The sequence below is a fragment of the Passer montanus genome, unplaced genomic scaffold (assembly GCF_014805655.1).
Source record: "Passer montanus isolate IOZ18808 unplaced genomic scaffold, ASM1480565v1 scaffold132, whole genome shotgun sequence".
NCBI classification, from domain to species: domain Eukaryota; kingdom Metazoa; phylum Chordata; class Aves; order Passeriformes; family Passeridae; genus Passer; species Passer montanus.
In genome coordinates this window covers 212,266-239,287 of record NW_024360055.1, presented here as the reverse complement: position 1 = coordinate 239,287, position 27,022 = coordinate 212,266, and the positions used below count along the sequence as shown (strand labels likewise).

General features: G+C 44.8%; 1 protein-coding gene across 5 annotated transcripts in view; it reads right to left on the bottom strand.

Moving 5' to 3' along the window:
- The window catches only part of SRGAP2 (SLIT-ROBO Rho GTPase activating protein 2), a 100,556-nt gene that overhangs the window by 45,249 nt on the left and 28,285 nt on the right, over positions 1 to 27,022 (bottom strand). For 4 of the 5 annotated variants that reach the window (XM_039699393.1, XM_039699394.1, XM_039699398.1 and 1 more), the window contains exons 2-6: positions 24,540 to 24,732; positions 18,163 to 18,325; positions 8,132 to 8,194; positions 4,401 to 4,616; positions 3,016 to 3,144 (exon numbers count right to left, since the gene is read on the bottom strand). In XM_039699393.1, coding sequence (XP_039555327.1) covers positions 3,016 to 3,144; positions 4,401 to 4,616; positions 8,132 to 8,194; positions 18,163 to 18,325; positions 24,540 to 24,732 — 764 coding nt within the window. The remainder of the gene's footprint in view (positions 1 to 3,015; positions 3,145 to 4,400; positions 4,617 to 8,131; positions 8,195 to 18,162; positions 18,326 to 24,539; positions 24,733 to 27,022) is intronic. The other variant, XM_039699395.1, reaches the window with a different exon arrangement.

The window sequence follows — 27,022 nt, the reverse complement described above, 5'->3', positions numbered from 1 at the left end:
GATTGATGGAATATTTTATGGACTGATGGGACCCCCTCTCAGCCTTCCCTTCTCCAGCCCCCCCAGTCTCTCCTCACCAGGGAGATGCTCCAGGCCCCAAATCATCTTTGTGGGTTCTGCTGGACCCTCTCCAGCAGCTCCTCAACTGCAGAGCCCAGAACTGGACACAATTCCTGCTGTGGGACAGTGCATGTGCACCCTCCCAGTATGACCAGTTTGTCCTCCCAGTGTCCCCAGAAACGCACTGGGAGGACTGGAATCCACAGGGGAGTTCATGTGGCACACCCCACCTGGCTCAGGCAGGATGTGTTGGCTCTTTGCTGTTGAAGCCACTGACAGAGAACATTTCCCCCACTTAAAAGGGTTTTTTTTTAAGTCCAGTGTTCCATGTTTATAAATGCACCAGTCCTGCCATCCCTTTTCTGGGTTATATAAATGTTTGATGGAACCATTCTCAAAGGAAATCAATTTTTTATAAGAATTTAATGATAACTCATTCAAATTCACTTCCCAACATGACAGCTGATTAACCCTTTGTCAGTTAGCTTTCAAAAGTAGATTTAAGGGGAAAAAGCCCTTTGTTTTAAAATGCAATTCACAGGAAGGGGAAGGATGAGATCCTGGAGTAACACCTACTCCTGAGGAGCAAAGCAGGCTCTGGCTCTCACACACACATTTTTATCTTTTTTTTTCTTTTTCCTTTTTCCAATCCTGTCCTAGTGACCCTTTTATAAATATGAGTTAATGCAAACTTCCCCATTACTGTAATATTTCATTAGCATCAAAGAGCTGTCTCAGTCCCCAAAGTCAGGAAATTCAAAACTACTGGGCTATGGCAGAAACAATTTATTGCTCTTAACTCTCAACAAAGAATTAACTCCCTGTTATCCTTCCCTGCACACTGCAGAGGGAACAATGTGCTGGATAAACATGACATTAAATATAAAGTTTAATGCTGTTTGGCCTAACACAATCTCCTTGTAAGTAACTTTGAAGATTACTTTTATATTCTATTTCAAAATTCAATATCACCAAATGATTAGATCGAGGGAAGGCATTACAGCCTGGCTTAAAAATCACATTTTTATTCAAGTCAGATGGCTCAGATAACCATCACTGGTTATAATTGTTAATTTTCAATCCTTCAGGATCAAAGGCATTAATAAATCTATTTTCCCTGTGTCTTAACAACGAGATAACTGAACTCCATCCTGTGCTCTCAGACAAGCCCCACATTTTTCCATGCCTGAACACAGAGCAGATAACACTTTTATTCTGAAAATGATGGGAACTTGTAGAGTTAAACTGAATGCTCCAAGGGCAGGGACTCACCCAGAGCCCCCAGGGCTCCTCTCCAGGAACACACAAATCCCTGGAATTCAGAACTTTGGGCTCTTGTTCTGCCATGCCCCAGACACAGCTGGGACTGCCCAGGGAGAGCAGCTCTTCCTTCCAGGCTGGGCAGCCCAGATTTGTCCTGTCCTGCTGCAAACAGCTCTGTGCTTACAAATCATTCTGGGATGTGAAACCCAAATGGACTCTTTGCTACCTGTGATTAATTAAAATACACCAAAACCAGGCAGCATTTGGGGGAAGACTTGAGAGACAGGGCTTTAGATGAAAAAAATTAGAACAATTAAATCAGTCTGGTGCTGGTGAAATTAATCCCAATCTTGTAGCTTTGATATAAATATATACAGAGTTCTAATTTGTTAAAAACCCAGGGCCACGCAATTAAGGTTGAGCAAATGTTAACCCAAACAGGGCTCCTAAAAAGGCAGCAGGAATAAACAAACCAGGCCTCTCCAGTGCAGCAATCCTGCAAACCATGACATTTGGAAATAACAGCATTTTTCAAGCCCCCTCTCAGTGACAGCCCTGACCTCCAAAGGACAGGTTTAAATCAACACCTGGCACAAGAGCACTCCAGGAGAGTTCATCACCAGCTGAATAAATGTATCCTATGGACTGCTGCTTATTCTAATAGCTGAGTAATTAATAGAGATCTGAGTGCTCTTTATTGCCTGTGTCTAGAGACTCTTGTGCTCAGCACTCCCTGCTCCTCCTCAGCAGCTCCCTCCTGGCTCTGCAGCCCAGTGCTTCCAGCAGGGATGGCCTTGGAAGGGAGCAGGATCCACAAAGCCACTGCCCCACTCTCAGCGTGTCCAGGCTCAAGGGGTGGCTCCATCCTTGGCAATAACCTCAGGGTTCCTCATTGGCTCTGCTGAGTTCTCAAAAATCAGAATTTTGGTTGTTTTTGTTTGTTTGGTTTTGCGGTGCGTTTTATCAAAAGCAGAATTTCTGCCCCCTGAATGGTGGGGAGACTGAAATATGTCCTGGTGGGCAGGGAAAGGATCAGAGGGAAGGGCTGCAGCTGTGCCAGGGAGGTTTGGGATGGAGATCAGGGAAAGGTTCTTCCCCCAGAGGGTGCTGGGCACTGCCCAGGGCATGGGCACTGCTGAAACCTTCCAGAGCTCCAGGAGTGCCTGGACAGCAGCCTCAGGCACAGGGGGGGATTTTGGGGTGTCTGGGCAGGGCCAGGAGCTGGACTGGATGATCCCTGTGGGATCCAACTCAGAGTATTCCATAATTCAATTTGGACTTTTCCAAAACTTAAAAGCAGCTTTAGGAAACACCTCTGAACTCCCTCTCTTCTACCAAATTCCTTCGAATGTTTCCACAGTTAAAAATATTTTTTTTTCAAATGTGCTGCTGAGTTAAAATCTTGTGGCTTTGCTTAAATTAGCCCAATGAAAATGTCAGGCAGCAGTGTGACACTGAAGCTGGGTCCCCCTTTAACTCAGCAGCTCCTCCTTTTCCCCCTCCCAGTGGGAGAAAAGCTCCTTGTCTGTCTAACCGAGGTGGCCACCTGAGAAAAGCTCTTGGGACAGCTTCAGGACCAATTATCAGCCCACTGCCAGCCCCAGGCTGCCCAGGCCAGCTGTGCAGAGGTTTCCAGCTGTGCAGAGGGAGGAGAGGGTGTGGGAGGCTCCTGGCCCCAGCAGCAGCACTTACATCAATGAGATCAGACAGGTCATGGATGTAGTACTTGAACACCGAGGCATTGGTGGCTTCCAGGGCCAGCAGATACTCATTCCTTGCCTTAATTGCCTTCAGTCTGTTTTCTGTGTACTTTGCTTGGCGCTGAAAGACAACAAAAACCAGAGTACAGCATTAAAAGAGGTGAGCAGCACTCTGAGTAACACCAGAGAACAATGAACAAACCTCACTCTGCTCACACAGATTTTGCCCATTCGAATTCCAGTTTTGCCAGGACTCCAAGACTGGAAATGCAGATGAATTATTTAGATGTGTTTAAGCATTGCTACCCTGGATTGAAAGTCTTGAGGCTGTGGGATGGGGAAGATTAAAGGAGGAATGAAGGGACAAGGGGGTTAGGAGGTGATGGCCCAGCTCCAGCAGCACCAGAGAAGCCCATGAGGGTCTTGGTTGCTACAGACCCACCCCACCTCTTCCAAGGCCTGACCTTGGTCCTTCCAGAGCCTAAATCCATCCAGAAAAAACTCCTTCCCTTCCATGGGCTTGAACCTTAGAGCTGAACTGCTGCAGTCACCAGTGAGGCCACTGGTTCTGCCCTCAAAGCCAGTTTGGGGTTGCTGGGCTCCCTGGAGCACCGGCCTTGTGCTCTGCACAACAGAAATAACCAGGAATTCCAGCAGGCAACTGCTGCTCTCCCGCTCTAACCTGGTTTCAGCTTTCTGTGCCATGCACATCCCATTTTTGAGCCCGTCTCATTTTTGTGCACATCCCGTTTTTATGCACATCCCATTTTTGTGCTCATCCCATTTTTGTGCACATCCCATTCCCTGGGATAACACAAACTGCCTGTCCTGAAGGCTGGTTTTGCCTTCCCTTCAGCTGGCTGTTAGCAAAACCTGCACTAAGAGTGAGATCCCTGGGATAACACAAACTGTCTGTCCTGAAGGCTGGTTTTGCCTTCCCTTCAGCTGGCTGTTAGCAAATCTGCACCAAGAGTGAGGTTTAGCTCTGAGGAGGGAACCAGAGGCTCCTGTGCAACTGCTGCTCTCCCACTCTAACCTAGTTTCAACTTTTTGCCCATGCCTATCCCATATTTCTGCATATCCCATTTTTATGTGCACATCCCTTTTTTGTGCATATCCCATTTTTGTGCCCATGCCATTTTTGTGCCCATGCCATTTTTGTGCCCATGCCATTTTTGTGCCCATGCCATTTTTGTGCCCATGCCATTTTTGTGCCCATCCCATTTTTGTGCCCATCCTGTGCACTGGGATAACACAAACTGCCTGTCCTAGAGGAATCTGCTGCTGGTTTTGCCTGCCCTTCATCTGGCTGTTAACAAAACCTGCACTAAGAGTGAGATTTCCTCTGAGGAGGGAACCAGAGGCTCCTGCCAGTACCTTCTCCTTCATCTTCTCGATTTTTTTGACAGAGCTCCTCCGGACGTGTTTCTCCTCAAACTTGACGTTGGAGGTGGAGTCAGGGGAGCGCGGGGTCTGCTTGTCCTCCTGCTTCACTGATTTCCCAATCTGCTTCTCCTCCTGCTTCTCTGCCTCCTTCAGCTTGCTCTGGGCGCTGATGCTGTCGGCGTTGTACATGTGGTAGGTTTTCATCACCTGCAGACAACACCAAACCCAACACTCAGTGCCCAGCTGCTGGTCTGCAACACCTGAACCAGGGAAAAAACCCACTCAGGGGAACCCCCAGGTCAGAAAAGCAGGGCAGTGCCACTGTCATATTTTCTGAAAAATCCCTTTGCCAGGATTCTTCTCCTGGGAAGCTGAGAAGCCTCAGAGAAAAATGTAAACAATAATGATCTGATTTGCTTCTCCTGGGTTTTGCTGCTTTGGAATGTAATCTAGAGATTGTTTATCCAACAGGTGCTTGTTTGATTAGTTTCATGGGAATTGTTTTAACTTAATGACCAATCACAGTCCAGCAGGACTCTGGAAGGAGTCATGAGTTTTCATTATCATTCTTGTTAAGCTTTCTGTCTGTATCTTTTATTCTTTAGTATAATTTATATAATATAATATAATATAATCCTTCTGAGAACATAGAACCAAATTCACTCATCCCTCCCCTCATCAGGTTTGTCTGCAAATTCAGCAGGGCAGGAGGTGCCTGCGAGAGTGGGGCTCTCAAAATGGGTCTGAAATCCAAGGGGGTGATTTGGTGCGTGCCTTCTTGCACGAGGCAGTGAAGGAGGCACAAAAACAACAAAAAAAAGGCTGCAGGCTAATCCAGCCTCCTTGACTGTTCAAAGGAAGTGATATGGCAGGAAAATGAGAGCTTTTCATCAGCAGGTGAGGCTCCTGAAGGGAGCCCTCTCAGCCTTTCATCTGGGTGGGTCAGAGCTTTGAACAGCTCAGCGTGGAAATCCAGTCTCAGCACAGGGGCTGCAGCAGCCACTCAGGTGGCACTTGTTCAAATCAAATTTGGGGCATAAAAGTACTTCTGGGTAGCTTGTGTAATAAAAAAATTATATCATAAAATAAAATTGTAAATTATTAATAAATTCTAAAATTATATATTATTAATAAATTATAAAATTATAAATAAAATAAATTAAAATAATAATAAACAAGTGTGGTTCTTGGCTTTAGGGAGACCTGGACCCCGTGCTGTATGAACAACTTCTATTATAGCACATTTTTATTAGTAAATATTGATAAATATCCCACCCCCAGTCACAAAAATCCCATTTGTTTCACGTGATGTTAATGTCTAGATTTGTGTTAAGCAAATAGAACCAAAGGACATGAGGTCTAAATCAGTTTTTTATCCCTAAATGCAAAGCAATTTGAATCCCTCACCTAAACAAACAAGATACAACACTCACAGGGGGCAAAAAAAAATGTACAATTGCATGAAGTCACTCATTCCAGCAGCAATAAAGGCTCCACTTGTGAATAATTTGATTTCTTTCAGATGAAAACCCGTTTACAGCTCTTTTGCAGCAGAACATAACAGGATTTTACCTAAGTGGGCTGCGTGCTCCCCCTCTGCAGTGATCAGCAGAGGTCCCAGATTCAAAGAGACTCTGGATTGAAACATGAAAGGGAATGTGACTGCAGCCAGTGCTAGGAACATCCTGAATAATTCACACCCCGCACCCGCAGCCCCTGCAGATGCTCAGACTGTAAAGCAGGCGTTTATAATTATAATAATAGATGCAAAGGAGGTGCCTTTCCTCTCTTGCTCAGAGCAGAGCTGGCAGAGAGCAAAAGCAGAGGGAGAAATCCCAGTTTTGGATATATATATATATATAAAATATATACTATATATAAAATTATAATATTACAATATTAGCACATTATAATAATATAATATTAAATAATATATAGTAAATAATAGAATAATATAATATTATATACTATAGAAAATAATATAATATTAAGTAACCCCGCACCCGCAGCCCCTGCAGATGCTCAGACTGTAAAGCAGGCGTTTATAATTATAATAATAGATGCAAAGGAGGTGCCTTTCCTCTCTTGCTCAGAGCAGAGCTGGCAGAGAGCAAAAGCAGAGGGAGAAATCCCAGTTTTGGTGGGGTTTTAATGGTTTTGTGCCACGCTGCCAGCCACAGGCTGTGGGGACACTGCTGAGGGCACAGGACAAAAAAATTCCAGGCTGGGACAACCCTCTGTGTGTTATTTGTGTAGAGAAAGTAAAGATTTCATCATTTTGCCCAAAAGCAGGGATGCTGCCAATCCTCTGGAAATGGAATTAGGGAATTATTGAGGTTGGGAAGACCCCCAGGATCATCCAACCTTTGGTTAATCCCCACTTTGTCACCAAGGCCAGAGCCCTCAGTGCCACATCCAGCAGAAAAAGAGGTGGAATTATTTCTGGAAGTCCCACTAAATTGAATCACTGGTGGGGTGGCTTTAATTCCTGCAGAAAAAGCATCTTTTAGCACCATCAGAGGTGGCTTTTTGCAATGCAAAGCTTTTCTGGTGAAGGGACAATTTAGAGCTCTGCAGCAGGAGGAATGAATGAATAAATAGATTTTAAATTCCCAGCACTGCCATTAAAAATATCAATACCTTACTTCACTTTGTTTAGCAAATTCCAGAAGCTCTTCCCTCCAGGGGTAATTAGCAGAATTCACTAATTGGCTCAAAAAATGACCTGTCAGAGCCTGACACCCAAAAATTATCCCCAGTCCATGAAACTCCACTCCAGAGCCACTCCAGATCAGAAATTGTTCCTAAAATCTGGGTTTTTTAGCAGATTCATGTCCTACCTTAGGATCCCATGCATGACAGGACTCAAAAATTGAGCCCTCAATTAGAAAACTATTTCTGGAGTGCTGATTTGCCTGAACATTTGGCTTTGAGGCTCTAATTGTAACAAATTGCAATGAAACAATTCCCTCTATACATTTTACTGAGACAGGAAACTTCAGGGAAGCCCCTGAAACTCTGCAAAACTGATTTTTACCCCAAATTTCACCACAGGGTCAATATGCCACAGCCTGAGAAACAACCCTGGGTCACCTTTTGGAAGGAGGAAGGGCAGGACATAAACCTCAGTGTCATGACCCAACAAATCACCAAGGAAGGACAAAATAAAAGACATTTTGAGCCTCTGAACAGTGAGTTCTGCTTTTAAAGAAGAGAACTTGCTCAGCAACAGCAAAATTTTCTTTAAGCAAGATGTTTTTCCATTCAATAATGTGAGGAGAAGAAAAATCCCCACGCAGCACATGAGCCCTTGGGGACAAATCCTCCCTCCTCTTCCTCCTCCTCCTCTTTGGGGTCTCCAGTGGATTTACTGAGAAATAAAAAGCAGAGAAGGAAAATCTCCCTCTAAAAGGAGCTGTTCTGCTGAGAGCTGAGGGAGAAATAATCTCAGTGGGTGCCTCTGAAGGCTCACACCACACAAAGACCACAATTTTGGGCACATTTGGCAATAATTCTCCTATTTCTGGCTCTTTTTTAAACCATCACTGCAGCAAAGTGTGCGAAGGTGAGACAACACTTAGAGAGCTGAAACCACACGGGGACAGAGGGGAAAAAATGGGATTTATGGAGCTTTGGAGCAGGGATTGCAGCCTTTTGTCAGGCAGAAGTCAAACACTTCTCCCTTCTGCCGGAGGAGGTGCCAAGAAATCAGTTTGATTTACCGTGTAGAGTTCATTCAAAACCTTCATCAAGTCCTCCTGGAGCTGCAGTCCCACTTCCTTGCTCTGCAACAGAACAGAGAAATGAAAGTTAATTGAGGAAGATGCTGCAGAGGAAGTGAGCAAGGGGCATCCACAAGTGATTTAGGGCCAATTAAGCACCACTGGTAAATCCAATCAGTGCCCAGGCCAGGGGCACTCAGTGTTCTGTTGAAGAAGGGGTGTTAATAAACTGAAATCTCAGATGGGCACAGTCAGGGAGAAAAAAAAAGGGAAAAAAAAAAGAAGAAAAAGGGCAGAAAAAAGGAAAAAAAGGAAAAAAAGGGAAAAATTTTAAAAAAAGGAAAAAAGGGGAAAAATTAAAAAAAGGAAAAAAAGGAAAAAAGGAAAAAAGGGGAAAAATTGAAAAAGGAAAAGGGGAAAATAAAAAAAGGAAAAAAAGGAAAAAAGAAAGAAAGGGATAAAAAGGCGGGGGAAGGGGGAAAAAAGGAAAAAAGAGATAAAAAAAGAAATCTCGATGGAACATAGATGGAAATTTCCAGAGAACATGAGATTTTCAATTTTCAAGTCTGAAAATACAGAATTTTCCCATTTTCACAGGATCAAGCAAGCCTGTGGATGCAGGACAGCTTTGTGTGGAAGCTGAAGAAAAGCAGGATAAGGAAACCACCACGTAACAAGAATAACTTAATTCAGTTTATAGATTTTATTCATTCACTGCTCACTAAGGCAGCACGTGCATGCTCGGAGCCTCATGTTACAAGGGTTTCATATCTACTGGGGCAAGCAAATTTGATAAATTCAAGATTATTTATGCCTACAACATTCAGGAAAAGAAATAGATAAAGAGGCAGTGCAGCCAAACCCAGGCTTAAACCAACATTTCTGCCCAGGAAGTCAAGATAGTGCTAAACCATGAGGAAAAAACCAACAACACACTGATAAATTGGAAAGCCAGAAGAGAAAGATTATCTGATTGAAATTTAAATTATTCCTTGCCCCACACTGTCCAGTTCAGCAGTGCTTGGAGTTTCTGAGATTAATAAACTGCTTTATTAGAGATTTTTAAAAATTATTTTGGGGTGTTGTGGTTCAGACCAGCCTGGCATTGCTCTGTTGGGATTCACAGGTATCCAATGCCCAATCCTTTGGATTTTCCACATGTTCCAATCCCATTCCTCACCCTGCTGCCCAGGTGCTACAGGAAAAAAGAGCATCAGACACAAACACTGAGAAAGAAAAGCTTTTCCTGAGGAGTCTCTAATTTAGAGAGACGCACAGAGCTGGTGATTCCCAGCCTCCAGGAAAGTTTGAGGAACAAACCCAGAGGATTTCACCTCTGGAAGCAGCAGGAGCTGAGGCTGCTGCTCAGCCCTGAGGTGACCTGGGATGCTCTGGCTGCCGGACTGCTGCCAGCACCCTGACCCACAGGGTGTCAGGCTGTGTCTGACTGTCAGTGCTGTTTTGGTTTACTGCACTGTTTATTTTATATTTTTATTTTCTTCCCTGATAAAACACTTTTATTCCTGCTCCCATATTTTTGTCTGAGAGCCCCTTAATTTCAAATTTATAACAATTCAGAGGGAGGGGGTTTACATTTCCCATTTCAGGGGAGGCTCCTGCCTTCCTTAACAAACACCTGGCTTTCCAAACCAAGACACTGCCTTTTCCTCCTCGTGGAGGTGATTTATGGAAGGGACTGCCTGCAGCGCCCTGAGCACTGAACGTCTCACACAGAAGGAGCTTTCCACACACACTCGCAGTGCTGCTGCAACTGCCTGGCCTGGCCCCATCATCTGCCTCTCACCCCTGCTCTTTCCAGCCCATTTTGCTCATTTCTTGCACTGAAAAATTGCTCATTTGCTGCACAAACTGCTGAAGCGTCGATTATAGACAGATTAAAATGAGTGTTTTAATGCAGGTTGGGGGTGAAGGGGTAAAAATGATGCCACATTGTCAAAACACAAAACTCTCTGTGCTTCCAAATGAGCTCTCAAGAAAGGAGCTGCTGGATTGCTGGGCTGGAAAAAACCCTTCCATTAGGGTGAAGGTAAGACAGATCACAGGGGACATCAGAACAAGAGCTGTGCAATGAGCACTGTTAATGTAAAACTGTTCCCTGCACTGATTCCAGCAAAAAAAAAAAAATGTATAGAAGAAAAAAAGCTGAGCTGGCTGACCCTGATAAATGAAAATATATTGGAGGAAGTGGAAGGGCTTGCTTAGGAAAGTCAGAGGAAAATGGATTGGATGTCAGGAGAAAGTTGTTGCTTGAGTGCAGTGGAGGGAGGTGGAGGTGATGCACAAAGAGAATTCCCCTGAATTCCCACAGAATTCCAAGTGCAGATTAAAGGCTGCTGACCCCACTGCCATCCAGGCACGAGAGATTCCAGCATCATACCAGAATGTGCCACGGAATTATGAATAAAATCCATGCCAAGGAAAGACAACAAAGTCCTGGCAGTTGTGAATGTCTTGGTATCGATGGCTGTTGCAGCAGCCAATTCTGCATTGTTCTCTATTTTCTCTATTATTCTGTGTGTTTTGCAAAGGCAGAACAATTCATTTTGTAAACAAGGCAATAAATAACAGATATTCTGATCAGCTTTACTGTGACCTACTCCTGGCTGTACCTGCAGCCACGTCTATCTGTGCCTCCCTTAACGTGAGGAAGGGCTTGTGCAACAAAACCTTAATTAATTGGCTCCTCTAATGAGCTGGGTGTGTGTGGGGGTGTCCCCACAAACTGTGAGTCCTTCTTATGTGACCGGGTTAAAGCCTTCTCCTGTAGACCTGGGAGATGATCTGCCTGGAGGAGCATCCTTGGGACATGGAACAGGAGCTCCCTGCACACCTGGGGACGCAGAGTGGGGCAGCTGCTCACCTGGGCTGGGCAGGGAGAGGTCACAGAGACCTTCCACAGAACCACCAGGATAGGCCTCAAAGGGTTTGTGTTCCAAACCCATCACCTGCCTTGTTGTCCTCCTCTGGACGAGGAGGAGGAGGAGGATTTCCTTCCTCTCAAACCAGGGAGGTGATGAACACCCCTTCCCTGCACACCAGGGAGGCAATGAGCATCCCCTCCCTTCCCTGCACACCCAGAAAGCCCCAGCAGCACCCAGAGAAGCCCAGCAGGATGTGGCAGCAAGGCCAGGCTGGGGATGCAGGTTTTCCCCAGCCCAGGAGGCTGCCGTGAGCACACACACTCTCCTTTGTTACTCCAGGGTGGATCTGCACCATGTGCAGGGCTGGAGGTTCTGCCACCCCTGGCTGGAACATAAATTCTCAGCACGGGCCGTGCCAGCTCCTCAACAGCCTCTTTGTTCCAGCCCTCCTCCCCTCCACCTCCCCTCTAATTTAATCAAGATGTTTTTGGGATCTACTGCGGGGCTGTTCCGCATTCCACCCAACATTAACGACTTCAGCTTCCAAATATTTGGGGGGGATAATAAAGAGGAGAGCCCAGGAATGCTGTCAACATTCTCTGCCCTGGATCTCCAGCCCCAGCAAGGTCCTGCCAAGCCTGACAGAAAGATGGGATGGCTTCAAAATCAACATTTCCCGAGGTGCTTTCCCCATAAACCCAACAACAGCTCAAGCCACAGGAGGGTGAATGTGTAACACACCAAGATAAGAGATTTTTATCTAATTTGCTGCCTCAAATTATGTCAGAAGGTGACAGATGGAGCTGGAGCCCAAATCTGCTGATTCTGGAACCACTCTGGAACAATATCAGGTCTCTGCATCTTTTTAAAAGCTATAATTAAATGTGCCTAGGTGGAGAATAAACGTTAAATATTCCCATGTTGTTTGGGTGAGGGTGAGGATGCCAGGAGGGGAGCAGGGATGTAGCACAGTGAGAGTTTTACCCATGGCATTTTCACATTTACAAATTTACACCGTGATGGAATCCTATTTGTACAAAAGCCCAGCTTTTTAACCATTACACTCGTGTCATGTGGTGGCTTTTCCATGTGTGGGGTGCATTAAAATTTGTCATTTTCTGGTACCAGAGCAGCAAGAGGCACAGTGCAGCTGTAAAGTAGGTCATGCCAGACCCCTTCAGAGAATTAATAATTCCTTCTCCTTGATTACTGCAAGGCTTTTAACCAACTCATTGTGGATTTTTTATTTCACATCAAACACCCTGCAGTGTACCAGGAGATAAACTGGGGGGGTTTCCCACCATCAAAGGCTCTAAACAGGAGAATTTCAAATGCTCAGATTGGTTTTCTTGATTCCAAACAGGGTTTTCTCCCCATAAATATCCTCAATTAAGTGGAGAGTCAGGGAAAGATCCCTGCTCCTCAGCCCAGGGATCCTCCCAGCTAAAAGCAGAGCAGAAAATGTGTTTTAAAGCCAGCAGGGCAGGCAGATGCTGGGCTGGTACCTGGCTCAGCTCAGAGGCACAGCCTGTCCTGAGGCCCCTCTGCCCACAGAATAAATCTGCTTTTCTGCCCATTAACATTTGCCAGTCACTTCACAATGTCCAGATGTAAAAATCTGTCAGACTGAAAAGAATAATTTTGTTCAGACACTGCTCAAAGTGAGGCTTCCACAGTCCATTCTTTTAAAAAAAGTAATTTTCTCTTTTTTCCCCTTCAATTTGAACAAGATTATCAGGCTGCTTCTAAGAAAATTTCAAAGAGACAACACAGAAAGAGTGATTAAAGAGACCAAATTAAAGAGGCTGCTGCTCAAAGGTCTATACATGTATAAATAATCCCAAGGGATCCCACTCAAAAGATACATCTGGAGGCAAGAAAACCTGATAACCATGCAAGGAACAGGAATGTTGTTCCATGCAGAGAAATGAAGGGTCACATTTAATAGAGAGGGTGACAGGGGGATCGAGGGAAAAAGGGAAATCAAAGCAGGAATCAGCACAAATAGAAGAATATTTTGTGTGGAAAAAAATACATATATAAACATAAAAAACAGAGAGGGTAATAGGGGGATAGAGGGAAAAGGGGAAATCAAAGCAGGAATCAGCTCAAATAGAAGTGTATTTTGAGGGGGGAAAAAAACCCAGATATATAAATATAACAACATACATAGGTATAGAAATGTAGAAATAAATAAATAAATAAACAGGCTGTGCTGAAGGAGGACGAGCAGGAGAAATCAAAGGGAGATGAAGGAATGAAAAGGAGCAGACATCAAAGCAGGATGATTTTCCAGGAGAGGGAGAGGTGACCAGAATAGCAACGCTGGTGGCACCAGGGCTGGGAACTGCAGCCCTGCACCAGAGCCAGCCCTAAATCATTAACTCTGCCCAAACAAGAAAACATCACCTCCTCCCCAAGGTGGAACTATTTGTCACTAGGACAATCCACAGTTTTATTTGCTGGAAATGTGGTTATTTCACCATTTATCTTCCACAGAATCGCACTGACACCACCCTGGGGGCAGAGAAATCCCAGATTCCCACTGACAGCACCAGGATTCATCTTCAGGGCTGTCAGAGCAGCCAGACCCTGAGCAGCAGCACCTCCCACCAGCACCTCAAAGTGTCTCCTCAGGAGAAACCAAAACAAGGGCATGGAAAAGCACAGTGCTCCAAAATTCCTTCACCTCAGCTGAGAGCTTCTAATCCAAACCTACACTGGGGCACACAGCTCAGGCATGGCAAGACCCTGCAGGAGAAGGGACCCAGGGAAGGAAACAAAGCCCAGAGGCAGGGGACAAGGGGCTGACACACCATGTTCATCCAGCAGCACGCAGGGCTGGCTCTGGCAAAAGCACAGCTGCTCTTATCAGCATAGATAGCTTTGAAGTGGCTGGCACCATCCATCCATCCATCCATCCCTTTATCTCCTTATCCATCCATCCATCTCTCCCTTCATCATCCATCCTCATCCATCTCTTCCTTCATCCTCCCATCCATCCATCCATCCATCCATCCATCCATCCTTTTATCCATCCATCCATCCATCCATCCATCCATCCATCCATCCATCCATCCATCCATCCATCCCTCCCTCCCACAGCCCTGGGGTGGGGTCTGTGACAGGACCTGCATCTCCTCGTCCCAGCACACTGTGAGACACAGCCACAGACCAGGATTCCCAGGGTGCTGGAACCCAAGAAGTGCCACCACAAGCCCTCTGAAAGCCCGAGTGCAGGGCAGGCAGCCCCATGGCTGCTGGAATTCACCGATTTCAGACTGCCACAAACCCATCCCTGCTCCCCCATCAGCCCTGTGCAGAGCCCGAGGGTCCAAGAGTGACCACGTGAGAATCTCACCCTGAGCACTTGCTGACCCAGCCTGAAGGGACACAGCCCACACTGCCACCACTGCTGGTGATGTTCTGGCTGCAGAAGGAGCTCTGTCCCCACCTCGGGCTCTCTGCTGCTCCAGCTCTGCTTTCCCCTCCTCACTGCCACAAGGACATGTTTCAATCACAGAATGACCAGGTTGGAAGAGACCTCAAAGATCATTGAGTCCAACCCAACACCTCAACTGCACCCTGGCCCCCAGTGCCACATCCAGGCTTTGTTAAACACTCCAGGGATGGTGACTGCACCACCTCCCCTGCAGCCATTCCAGATCTTTATCACCTTTCTGTAAAAAACTTTTTCCTAATATCCAACCTAAATTTCCCGTGGTGCAGCTGCAGGCTGTGTACTCTGGTTCTGTCAGTTCCTGGAGAAAGAGCCCAACCCCAGCTGACTAAAATCACCTTTCCTTTCCTTCCCAGCCCTTATCTCACGTGGCCAGCCCTGCAGCCCCCAGCCCTGATCACAGCTGCACTCTGTCCTTTGAAAAGCTCTCCGAACTCTCAGGGATGCAGCAGCTCAAGAGCTCAGTGACAAAAGGGACCTCAAGCACCTCCTTTTTTCCCTGCCTGTCCTCCCACCTCACCTGCTCCATCCCAGCATGACACAAAGCACTGATTGAGAAAAACAGCCCAAGGAAAGGATTTTCTGCCTCAGGATCTGCTTTTCCCTCAGCAGATGAGGATCTCTGTGTTACCATCCTCTCCACTCGTGGCATTATTATCTGCAACCTGAACAGTTCCCAAATTTCAGTTTGTAGATTCCCCATCAACACCGACAGCAAGGCAGCCTGGCTTTGCCAGCAGCTTGTCCCTGTTTTTAACCCAGGAAAAGGTAAAAAAGGTGGAAAAAGTCCCTTTTTTGGCTTAAATTTCAGAGATATTCTGCCATCCTCTGTGCTGCTTTGGGGATATTTTACAAACGTGTCACTGAGGGGGGGTTATAAATGAGTAACATTTCTTTAAAGCCATGGACTGCAAAGCTGCTTTGCAATATTTTAATCACACACCTCATCTGTTTTCTGTACCTTTTGTACCAATTCAAGCTGCTTCTTGCAGCTCAGGAAGGGAAGAGACTCCAGTGAAAAAGCACAAATAGGTCCATGTCAGCCAAACTTCTCTATTTATCAGCTGCTACCAGATAACAGAGGATGCAATTTTTGGTTTTAACCAGCCAGCACAAGTGGAGCTGTAATCAAACACCTGATTTGGCCTTCAGCCAGGCTGGTATTCCTGGCAAACAGCCAAAGAAGTAGTTGGGATTTAACAACAAGTGCCTTTTGTTTGCACAAATTAATGTGCAGTTTGCCCTTGGCCTGTGAGAAACAAACCAGAGATGGCATTTTGCTGTTAATTGGTTATTTATTTGTTTTTATTGTAGTCCTGCTGCCCAAAATGAAGTATAAACACGGGTTTGCCCTGCTTTATAAGGGGCTGAAGATAAAGCTGCCATTTCCAGCCAAACTGGGATAATATCAATTTCCAAGTAATGCTTTGCCAAGGCATTTTCCAGGCCACCTTGCTCCAGCACAGCCCTCTTTGAAATTCAGCAGGGAGATTACTCCTCCTTTGGAGGGATTAGAGGAATTGAAGAGTAACTGCCATTCAATAATCCCATGTAAGTATCTAATCAACCATAATGTAATTACCAGAAAGTTTTAAAAGGTCAAAAAGGCCTCAGTGTGACATAACTTGAAAAGGAGAAGATTCCTCCTCTGCTCAGGCAATGACTTAGAGAAAAGAAGAAGTCTAAGAGAAACAGAATGTGAAAGCAGAATGTATTTCTCATTCTCCATTAAAAGCTCAAGAGACAGGCAGCAGAGAGGGAACAGCACAGATTTTGTTCTGCTGATGCCTCAGGTTTTAGCTTTTCTATTTTTCAGGTTCTGTGCTGCTTCAGTGTGTGGGTCTGGGTTCACATCAGAGGATGGTGAGCTCTGTTCACAGAGACAAAACAATTCCTGCTCTAGCTGGGCACCAAATGATCCAAATCTCAGCCCAAGAGCACAAACAGCGTGGAATGAAGAGAAAAAAACAAGGATGGGTCTGCATGGGCTGGAGATGGAATTGGACAATTAACTCCAGTATGCAAATGGAGCAGAACTGATAAAAGTGAGAGACCCCGTGACCATTGTCTATTTTGTGACCATTTTTGTTCACCTTGGGTTCATTTTGTGACCATTTTGGGTTGTGCTGCCAAAGGTGGATCCCCCAATAAATCCCTGCTTTATTCTTTAGCTCTGTCTAGTCTCAGTTCCAGCTCAGCCTTCCCAAGACTTTCCCAGAGAAATCACAGAAAAAACACAAAACCCTGCTGGAACAGGGAACCTGCTCTCCAGGTAACACACAACAACTGCTGCTCCTTCAAGTGCATCTTGACACGAAACTTCACAATATTGAGCATTGTTCATTTCCCAACAGCCTCAACAAGCTGCTTTTTATAGGGTTCTTTTTACACTTGAAGGAACAGAGAGAAAATAAGAAATATTTGAACAATATCTCAACAATCCCACCCTTCTCCAGGCCTTGCAAGAACAGAAATAACTCCCCAAGCTCAGGATAGGCTGCAGAGGGCGGGAGAGGAATAATTGGCTTTTCAAAGTAATTTATTTTATTTTAAAGTTTTTATTTTAAAACTTCCAGCATGTGACGCAGCAGATGTTGCAGCCATCTCTGCAGGGACCAGGCATCACCCTGAGCAGACTTCCAAAGGCTCCAGATCATGTTTCTTTAACTGCAAAACCATCTTGCTAACAGGAAAACCCTCCCACACTGACCCACCTTCCTGCCCAGGTGGAAATCAAGGGGACAAGGCAAACAAGAGACCTCAGCTGCGTTTTCTCCTGTTCCCAGATAAGGACAATAAATCCTTTTATCATCTAGCAGAGTAGGAATTCTCCCTATTTTTTCTTTTAACAGCAATTTCTCCATGGCAGATAAAATTCTGTCTTTTAAGACTTGGTTCTTGACTAATGCTCTGAGTTCAAGAATTTTCTGCTTATTTAATTACATTTTCAACATCCATTCAAAACTGTGGAGCAAGCTAAGAAGAGAAAAAACTCAATTTAGACCAACAAATCTCAGTTGGCCGCACTGGGGAAAATGCCTGAAAAAATCAAAGTCAAGTCAAGCACAAAGAGGAAAAAAAAAACCCAATAAATGGATCCACCAAAGTAATAGCTGGAGTGGTATTTTTTAAATATATATATACACACACATGTATATATATACACACACACATATAAAAAACATATATATATAATATTATATATTTTAAAAGATAATATATAGTATAGATATAATATTATATCTATAATATATATATTATACATGTATTAATCCACAAGTAATAGGTGAAATAGTATTTTAGATTTATATATAAATATATGTATAATTTATATAAAATATATACAATAGATATAAATATATATAATACATAGTGTATCTAAAAATATATATTATATAAATTATATATTTTTAAAAGATATATATTACTCCACAAGCAATAGGTGGAGTGGTATTTTATATATGCATATATATATATTTAAAGTATAATTTTAATATATATATGTGTGTGTGTATATATATATATAAAAATATATCTTTTATACATATATATAAATAACTCCACAAGTAATAGGTGGAATATTCTCCCTTTATATATATATATATATATATAGACACACATTAAAAAAAAAAAAAATATATATATATAGAAGAAGCACAGTGAAATTCCATGCTGGAGCACTCGGTTACCTTCTTGAAGAGGCGTCCTGAGTCCTCGCTGACCTGGACAAAGCGTGGGATGATGTTGTTGAGATAAATGTCACTGAGGGTGGTGTGGTCCCTGCTCTCCCTCTTCACCTGGTTGAGCAGCAGGTTCCAGCAGTTCACAGGTGACAGCACGTTCTGATCCTTCCTGCAAGGACACAAAACAGGAACAACTGGGCAGGATGCTACCACGACTCTGGAGCTGGAAAGGAAGCTGTGGGGTGGGTGGGATGCTGAGAAGGATACAGAAAATACACCCTCAGCTCTATTTCCCTACATTGCCATGAGCTTTTGTCCCCCAACAAACAGATCCTGTAACTGCAAGCTGCCGTGTGCCAAGTGCAGGCTTCATTTTTTCCCTTTGAATGCAGGATTTTGTGCATAAAGCAGAGCCTGAGGGAGGGAGGGCGATGGCTCCAGTGTCTGACAGGAGGTTTCACAGCCCTCTCAAGCATTTGGGTCTTAACCACAATAAAAAAGATTTCAAGCACCCAGTGAGCCAAACAGCATCTGCATAGGGAACAAAATGCTGTGTCTCCTGTGCAAAGCCCATGATGAGAAAGCTTCTCTATCTGTCCCCAGCCACACACAGCAGCAATCCTAAAAACTGCTTCATTTTCTCATCTTTGAACTTTCCCCACCTTCTTTCAGCTGGAGCAGCCAGCAAACGAGCAGTGCAAAGGGCAGCAGGGGAGAGGAGAGGAGCCTTGGCTTATTTGGGTCAGCATTTCATTGATTGGAAGGAATAATTTGTCTCTCATTTCACCCCAGCTGAAAGCTGGGGGTGCTCCAGGTGGAGCCTCAATGACAGCATTTCCTTCTCTGCAGCTCTGTACACCATTCATTTACAGCACAATAATATTTATCTAGAAAAGAATAAAACCTGTGGTGCAAAGCCCTGATTATTGTACACGACTCTTATCAGATTTCTTTCCTCCTAAAAGAAATGCAGTTTAACTCCCATTGAAAAGGGAATATTCTGCACTTGAAAGGACAGCAATCTCTGCTGCAAGAAACATTGGGAAAATGGGAAAACTGACCCAGGGCAGAGTTTCATTACCCTTCTCATGACACCAGCAGTTGGATTTGTGCAATACGGATAATTTTAGATAAAGAGTTTCAGAACAGCTGATTTATTTTTTTTTAAGAAAAACATTTTAAAAATTGGAAAGCTCAGGACTGACTGCAGCTTGTGATCCGGACTGCTTCACCCACTGACTCCATCTCTGCCCTCCAAAGCTGGCAGAGCCACAAGTGAAAATTGCCCAGCTACCATGAAGAGTTTGGGAATGAAATGTAGCAACAACAAATGCTCAGACTCTCCACCAGCTGACCAAAACCCTGCCTCAAAACCCCTCAGAGCCCCATTAGCACCAGGAGCTCTGTATAGAGGAGCTTGACAGCCAGTTTGCAAGCAAAGCTGAGTTAACAGAAGAAATAACAACTGGTGATTTTCAAGTGTATCCACAGCAGAGAAAAAGACAAGGCCATCAGCATCAAAACAGATTAGAAAAAATACATGAAAATTTTTGTAAGCTAAACTATGTGCATAAGTAAATGTGTATACATACCTTATTAAATTTCTGTAAAACTTTTGCTAATTATATTAACACTAATTGCTTTGCACCAATAAATATAATACATTATTGTGATGTAGGACCATGGGGCTGGGAAAAAGGGACTCTCAGGTCATCCCGACAGCAGGAAACCCAAGAGAAATTAAAGCCCAGCTGTCCCAGCCACAGCAGCCCTGGCTATCCCAAGGCAGCAAACAGCAGGAATAGCAGGAGCCTGGGGAAGCTGGGCAGGAGAGCACTGGGCTTGGCTGGCGCCACACGGGTGTTGACACGCTCCGTGTGGTTACACATGAAAGGCAGGAAAAGTCACCCCAAACCCCACAGCTCCCACTGCACAGCTGGGATTGTCACCTTCAGGATGCTCAAGCCACACACAGGCAGATTGGCATTTTAAATTCCTTTAATTTCTTGCTGTTGCTGCTGTTTTAATAACTCCTTCAGTGCTTTTGTACAGATCCAGCATTTCTATGGCAAGGAAGGGAGGCAAAACCTCTCTTTAATTGTTTGCTGTCAGCAAAAAGCTGATATTCAAGGCAGAAAAAAGAGAGAAAAGGAAAGAGTTGCTTCAAACCTCCCAAGCGTCCTTTAAAACTCCACACACATTAAGTTTTAAAGCACCTCTGGAGCTGCAGCTTCTTCTGGGACGTGGGTGCAGTTTTCCCAACAGGGAGCAGGAGTTCTACAGCTGCTCACAACAGAACCTCCTCATCCTCACCACAGCAGATGGCAGGGAGCAAAGTGGCACCCCATTAACCACTTCAACCCTCAAAGGAGCTGGCAAAGGCACTCTGCTCCCAGCTCCATGTCACCACAGAGGAGGGATGGAAAAGGGAAGGGAAATCTCTCTGGGGGCTGGTGGTGTGACCATCCCCAGCTCCATCCCCACACATTCTGCACAGTGACAGAGTCCCCCTTCACCCTGGAGAGGTAAAACTGATGAGATCAACCCAAAAACTTTGAGGATGTGAATATGAACTTTTCACACTGACAACAACTTTTTGATTCAAACCTCCCCCACAAGCAGGAGGAGGAGGAAGAGGAAGAAGATGCCAAGATCCAGGTTTATTTCAAGCACTGTTTCTCCTGGTGTAAAGATGGTGGGGAGAGTTTATTTAGGTTAGCCCAAATTACAGCAGATCACAGCCATGGGGGCTGGCTGGGAGCAGGAAAAGGAAGCTGTGCACAGATTTTTAGGGAACCACAAACGATGAAGCCCTGTGGTTTCTCAGGTGTTATCTTGATCAGGTCCTGTGCAACTTCCACTTCAAAGGTTTCAGCTGGGTCTCAAAAAGATCATAAGGGAAGATTGAGTCTCAAGTATCTTAATTAAATTAGTCATTCATACAAGGGACTTGCAGGCAATCCAGGACTGATCTGCTTCAAGGCAATAAGAGACAGATACCAGTGACACTGAGTTGGGCATTGCAATGAAATAGGAGAGAAGTCATCTTACACAACAGATTCAAATAAAAAATAACAAATAACAAAATAAATTATAAATTTTAAAAATAACCTAAAGCCACACCCACAAACCAGGAATAGGAACCCTGTGTTTCCATAAGGAGCACAAGGTGAAGGAATGAATTAGATGAGAATGAAAATATTACTGAAGAGAAAAGCCCTCTCCAGCCTGGCCCTGGACACCTTCAGGCATGGGGCAGCCACAGCTGCTCTGGGCACCCTGTGCCAGGCCTGCCCACCCTCACAGGGAGGAATTCCTTCCCAACATCTCACCTAAATTGCCCTCTCATTTGAACCCATCACTCCTGTCATGTCCTGATGAAGGGTCCAAGGGATGTCCCACTGTCCATGCAACAGAAAACTCCCTGACCATCCTTGCTGCAAATGAAGTGTTTAAAATAACACCCAAAATCTCCTGTTCCACCTCCTGATCTCCCAGAAATATTCAGATTTTCCCTGGTGTGTCCTACAGGCTTGTCCAAAGCTGGTGCATCCCAGGACAGCCAACTCTGCAAACCCCAGAGCTGGAGCCAGGCCAAGTGTGAGAGCAGAGATTTCATTGTTCCTCTAAATACTCCTGCAACCCTCTCTGAATCTTGTCCTCTGCAGTGAGCTCTGGCAAGAGAGGCCACAATCACAGCAATGTGGTGTGAGACTGGCATCACTGAGATGATGAAAAACAGCACAAAAATCCTCCCTGAGGTTTTCCATCCATTTCTGCTGGTCATGTACCCCGGCTCTCTGCAGTCACACAGGTCACTGAAAAAAGGAATGTTTAATGCTTACAAAAAAGCTTCCAAATGGGCTTATTTGACAGCCTCAGAATAAAATGTGCAGGACTCTGTTTCAGCAAAAAGAACCACAAAAATGACAATGTTTATTAATGTGTATTAATAATAATAATGTAATGAAGCCCACGTGACCCGAATGCTTTTGTCAATTCCTCCCTCACAACCTGTATCAACTCTGCTTTACAGAAATCATTTTACTTCTAGGAAAATTAAAGCTCAGCTTCTCTGCAAGCTGCTCATTCAAACCCCCATTTGATTTTCCCTGACACAGCTCAGTGTTAACTGCAAATTTTGAGAATTACAAGCATGGACATCCATGCTGCTCCCTGCCCTTCTCTTCCAAAAGATTCCAGTTATGAACATCTGTTGTTTACAAGTGCTCAGCCTGAAGGTTGCCAGACTTATTCTTCATCATCTACTTCAAGGCAAAGGCTGCCAGAAAGGCATCTGAATTTCATGCTGGGATATCCTGGACATTCAGCTCTCCAGCTGACAATTGCTACTCAGGATCCTGCTTCCAAAGATTATCTTGAATTAAAATGTGGCCTTAAAATAGCATTGTCTTTTCTTTTTTTTTTTCTTTTTCCATTTTCTCCCTCAAAAGCAATCACTCAAGATTTGCTACGGTTTTCATATTGTTGACTGATGATCTGAATAGGCAAATGCCTCCAGGACAAAAATGACATGAAAGAAGAGAACTGAAGGCTGGGTTGGAGGTCCTAGGGTCTGAGTGCAGGGGAACAGTCTTTTTTGGGGGCTAGAAGTCAACCCCAGACCCAAGAGCCACCTGTGAGATGGATGTTCTGATTTACATCTCAGGTACCAAACCTGGGACAAACAAGCTCCTGTAGCAACCACAGTTACAAGACTTGAGCTATCATCAGATGCTGAGGAATTTATATAATCTATACACCAAATAATGTGTATGACTATTCCCTTTAATAGCCTAATTCATAAAAATTCCCCATTTTTAACAAAGAAGAGGCACAGTGAGGTCTAACAGCCATGGCAGAGCAGTTGAAAACAAGTAAAAGCTGGGCTTTATCCAACTGCCATCACCTCCTGTGTCACCCTGGCTAAATCAATCTGTTCCCCTTCTTCAGAGACATCAGGTGAGGATAACACACACCTACCCCTGTAGATCATTTTAAGATGCTCCAGTGAAGGAAAAAACTGAGCAGTGTAGGGCATCCTTTCAGCCCAGACCCAGCCACCTCCAGCTCAAAACCCACGTGGGAAATTCTCCTGCAGGAGAGGCTGAGAGAGCTGGGCTTGCAGAACCTGAGAGAACAGGGCTTGCAGAACCTGAGAGATCTGGGCTTGCAGAGGCTGGAGAGCTGGGTGTGTAGAGGATGAGAGATCTGGGCTTGCAGAACCTGAGAGATCTGGGTTTGTAGAGCCTGAGAGATCTGGGTTTGCAGAGGCTGGAGACAAGAAGTTTTGGGGTGACCTAACTGTGCCCTTCCAGCACCTGAAGGAGCTGATGAAAGGAGAAGGAACTGGAGGGACAGGACAAGGGGAATGGCTTCAAACTGACAGAAATCAGGTTTAGAAGGGAAATTGGGAATAAATTCTTTCCTGTGAGGAACTGGCACAGGTGGACCTGGGAAGCTGTGGCTGCCTCATCCCTGGAAGGGTCCAAGGCTGGGTTTAGAGCACTCTGGGATGGTGGAAGATGTTCTGAATGAGATTTAAGGTCCTTTCCAACTCAAACCATCCTGAGAGTCAATGCAAACATGACCACCTGATCAACTCTTAGCCATCTGGCTGCCATTTGATGGCTTTGTCCATCAAATCTGGCACACAGCTTTGCGCACCTTTCCCAAGAAAATGACTCCTTTTTTGCACATCCTATTCCCTATTAACACAAAACCTACCAGGAATTACTGACATCAATGAGCACCCAGAAGCAGGGAATGGCTTCCATGTCCAACACAAACTTGGGGAATGTTTGGCAGGGAACAGATTGGGAACAGCTTCCCTTCAGAAAACCAAAGCCATTGACACTGAAGGAAATCCTGTCCATCAAATCTGGCACACAGCTTTGCGCACCTTTCCCAAGAAAATGACTCCTTTTTTGCACATTCTAGTTCATACATCCCATTCCCTATTAACACAAAACCTACCAGGAATTACTGACATCAATGAGCACCCAGAAGCAGGGAATGGCTTCTGTGTCCAACACAAACTTGGGGAATGTCTAGCTCTGGAATTCAGAGCAGTGCTGGTGCCTACATTCACTCAAACAACTCTCTTTTCCATTCCTGTCCTGGTAATCAAATCTACAGCAAGTTCATACATCCCATTCCCTATTAACACACAACCTACCAGGAATTACTGACATCAATGAGCACCCAGAAGCAGGGAATGGCTTCTGTGTCCAACACAAACTTGGGGAATGTCTAGCTCTGGAATTCAGAGCAGTGCTGGTGCCTACATTCACTCCAACAACTCTCTTTTCCATTCCTGTCCTTGCAATCAAATCTACAGCAGGGGAAAAAAAAAAGGCAGAAACAAAAGGCAAATACTCTACTTGAATTGCTGGTCTTTGGTGCTCCTAGTTTTAGCCAGGAATCTCTCAGCCAACTTCTCCAAATTCCTGGAGTAATCCATCTCAATCTCTGCCTTCTTTCGGAAGAAATCCTGCAGGTCCTGCAGTAACTGGACCCGAAGCTCACACTGCTGGTCAAGGCATTTCAGCTGCTCTACCAACTGGGCACGGATCTCTGCAACAAATAAAAGCACTGCAGATTAAACACAGTCCCATCACAGAAAACACCATCACAATTCTCCAGCAAAACATCATTAAAAAATCTGTTCCCTCATTGGTGTCACCAAGCTTCCCTGTGGTGATTATGTGCAGGCAGAAAATGACTGAGGGTGCAACTTGGAGACAGCAAAATCCATCCCAAGCCCTGCAGGCTGGTGCACAGCAGAGCTTTGTTGCTGAAAAGTGCATCAGTTACAAGTGTCAAGTGCATTTTTGGCATGGGGAACGAGTGGTCACTGCCTAAAAATGTACTGAATCTCAGTCTGGAAAAAGGACTGAATGCTGCAATCCCCCACGTCAGCTCAGCAAACCACTTCAGGGAATTTCTATCAAATTCCTCTGCAAACTACTCCTGATGCAGAAACAAGACATTGCACATTCTGGGGCACTCCCCAAAGGCACCAAATTCAGATTATTCAGTTTGTTCCTGAGTCTCCAGCTGTGCAGCTCATTATAAACCAAGCCATGAAAGAGATGAAGAAACCCCTCTGGAGAGTCAACACCAGAGCACTTCCCATTAGGGAATCATCTCCAGGAAGGCTCCTTTTCCTTTTAAAATATCTGCAAGTAACATATTTCCATCTAAGGACCCCATAAAGCACACAGATATAGGTGTTAATATCATAATTAATTATTAATGCACATTCATAGTAATCACTGCATAATTATTATTAATGTCTCTGTGTTAACACTATTTTTCAAACAGTTTTCAAGCATTTTACAAACATGAAAGCTTCTTCCATCAGCCACGTGCTCTCCTTATCCCACTAATCCTGAATTTGAGGGACAGAATAGTAAAATGACTCACTCATAGTCAAACAGGGCAAGAAAACACAGCAGAAGTGTGTCAGTCGCAGCCCAAAAATGCAGAAATATTCAGTGATGCAGCCAGCAAAGGCTATTTGGCTTTTACACAGGCAATAAACTCAACATGAAATCAATAAAATATGCCCTTTCATCTAAAGGTCTTTGAGCAGTGAAACTGGAGAGATTTGCCATGGCCTGACTGCGAGCGCTGCTCCCTCCAAAGCTTTCCCAAGATTTGTTCCAGGCTGAACCCAGAACCAGCAATAACATTTCAGGTTTCACAGCTTCCCTCACACCTCCAGACTGCGACTGCAGGCGCCCACAACGCCATCACTGCAAGGGAAGGTGGGGAGGGAGCATTTCCCAAACCCAATTTTTTTAGAAATCAACGACTTCAACACTTATTCCTGAAATACAGACAATCATGGAGAGCAGCTTGGCTCCTCTGTGAGTTTGTCCCTTTGCCCAGGAAGAAAAAAAACCATCTGGACCTCCATGGTTTCATTCCTGCCATGCACTCCCGGGATCAGTTGCCTCGGATCGTGCTCACATCTGCGGGAACAGTTTTAAGGAATTTGGGATTTGCCGTGAACAAAATCCCGCATCTTTATTTTAGGGACTCCAAAACCCAAACCACATGTAGGAAAACACGGCTCCCAGTCAGGCCTGCCAAAAAAAAAAAAAAGAAAAAAAAATCATCTGCACAAATGTGGGGTTTTCAAGCTTGAAGACGACCTTGACTAGCACTGAATTTGGTCATTCCAAACTTCTCAGCCTGTGGTATCCAGGGGCTTTTGCTGCAAGGAGGAAATACAGCCAGCAAGACTGTTGAAAGGGAGGAGTCAACACTGTAATGTGGGGGCAAAGCTGGTCAGGTTTATTTTTCCCCCCCAGGAGAGAATCTTAAAAACCAGAAAACCTGTGTTTCTTCATCAGGATACACAGCTACAGGCAAATACATCAACCTGAGCTGCCTGTGCACTTCTTTAACCAAAACCACTCCAGCTCTGCTGCTTCCCCGGGCTCAGGGATGCTCCAGCTCAGGTGGGAAGACTGTGGGGTCACCCCAGGAAGAGACAAATCCACCAGGAACCCGAGCCTGGATGTGCAGGGAAGTACAACCCCAGCAGGTGAAATCTGCACGCTGCTTTTATTTACCCCAACACCAGAGATGCCTTTGCTTTTGAGCTGCCTTTGTTGTGTGCCCCATCCCAGCTGGTGTTTCAGGACTGGCAGGGCCTGGGATGCTCACACACATCAGACCCGCCAGCACTTATGTAAAACTTTGCTGCTGATGCTCAACATGTGCTGCACACACTCAGCTCGAGCCCCAGCCACAAACCCTCCCAAGGATTTGCAAGGCTCTGCACCAGTGACAGGTTTAACCAGGGAAATGCAAACCAGACACCCCCATCCCACCTGAGGCGTTGCCTTTAAAT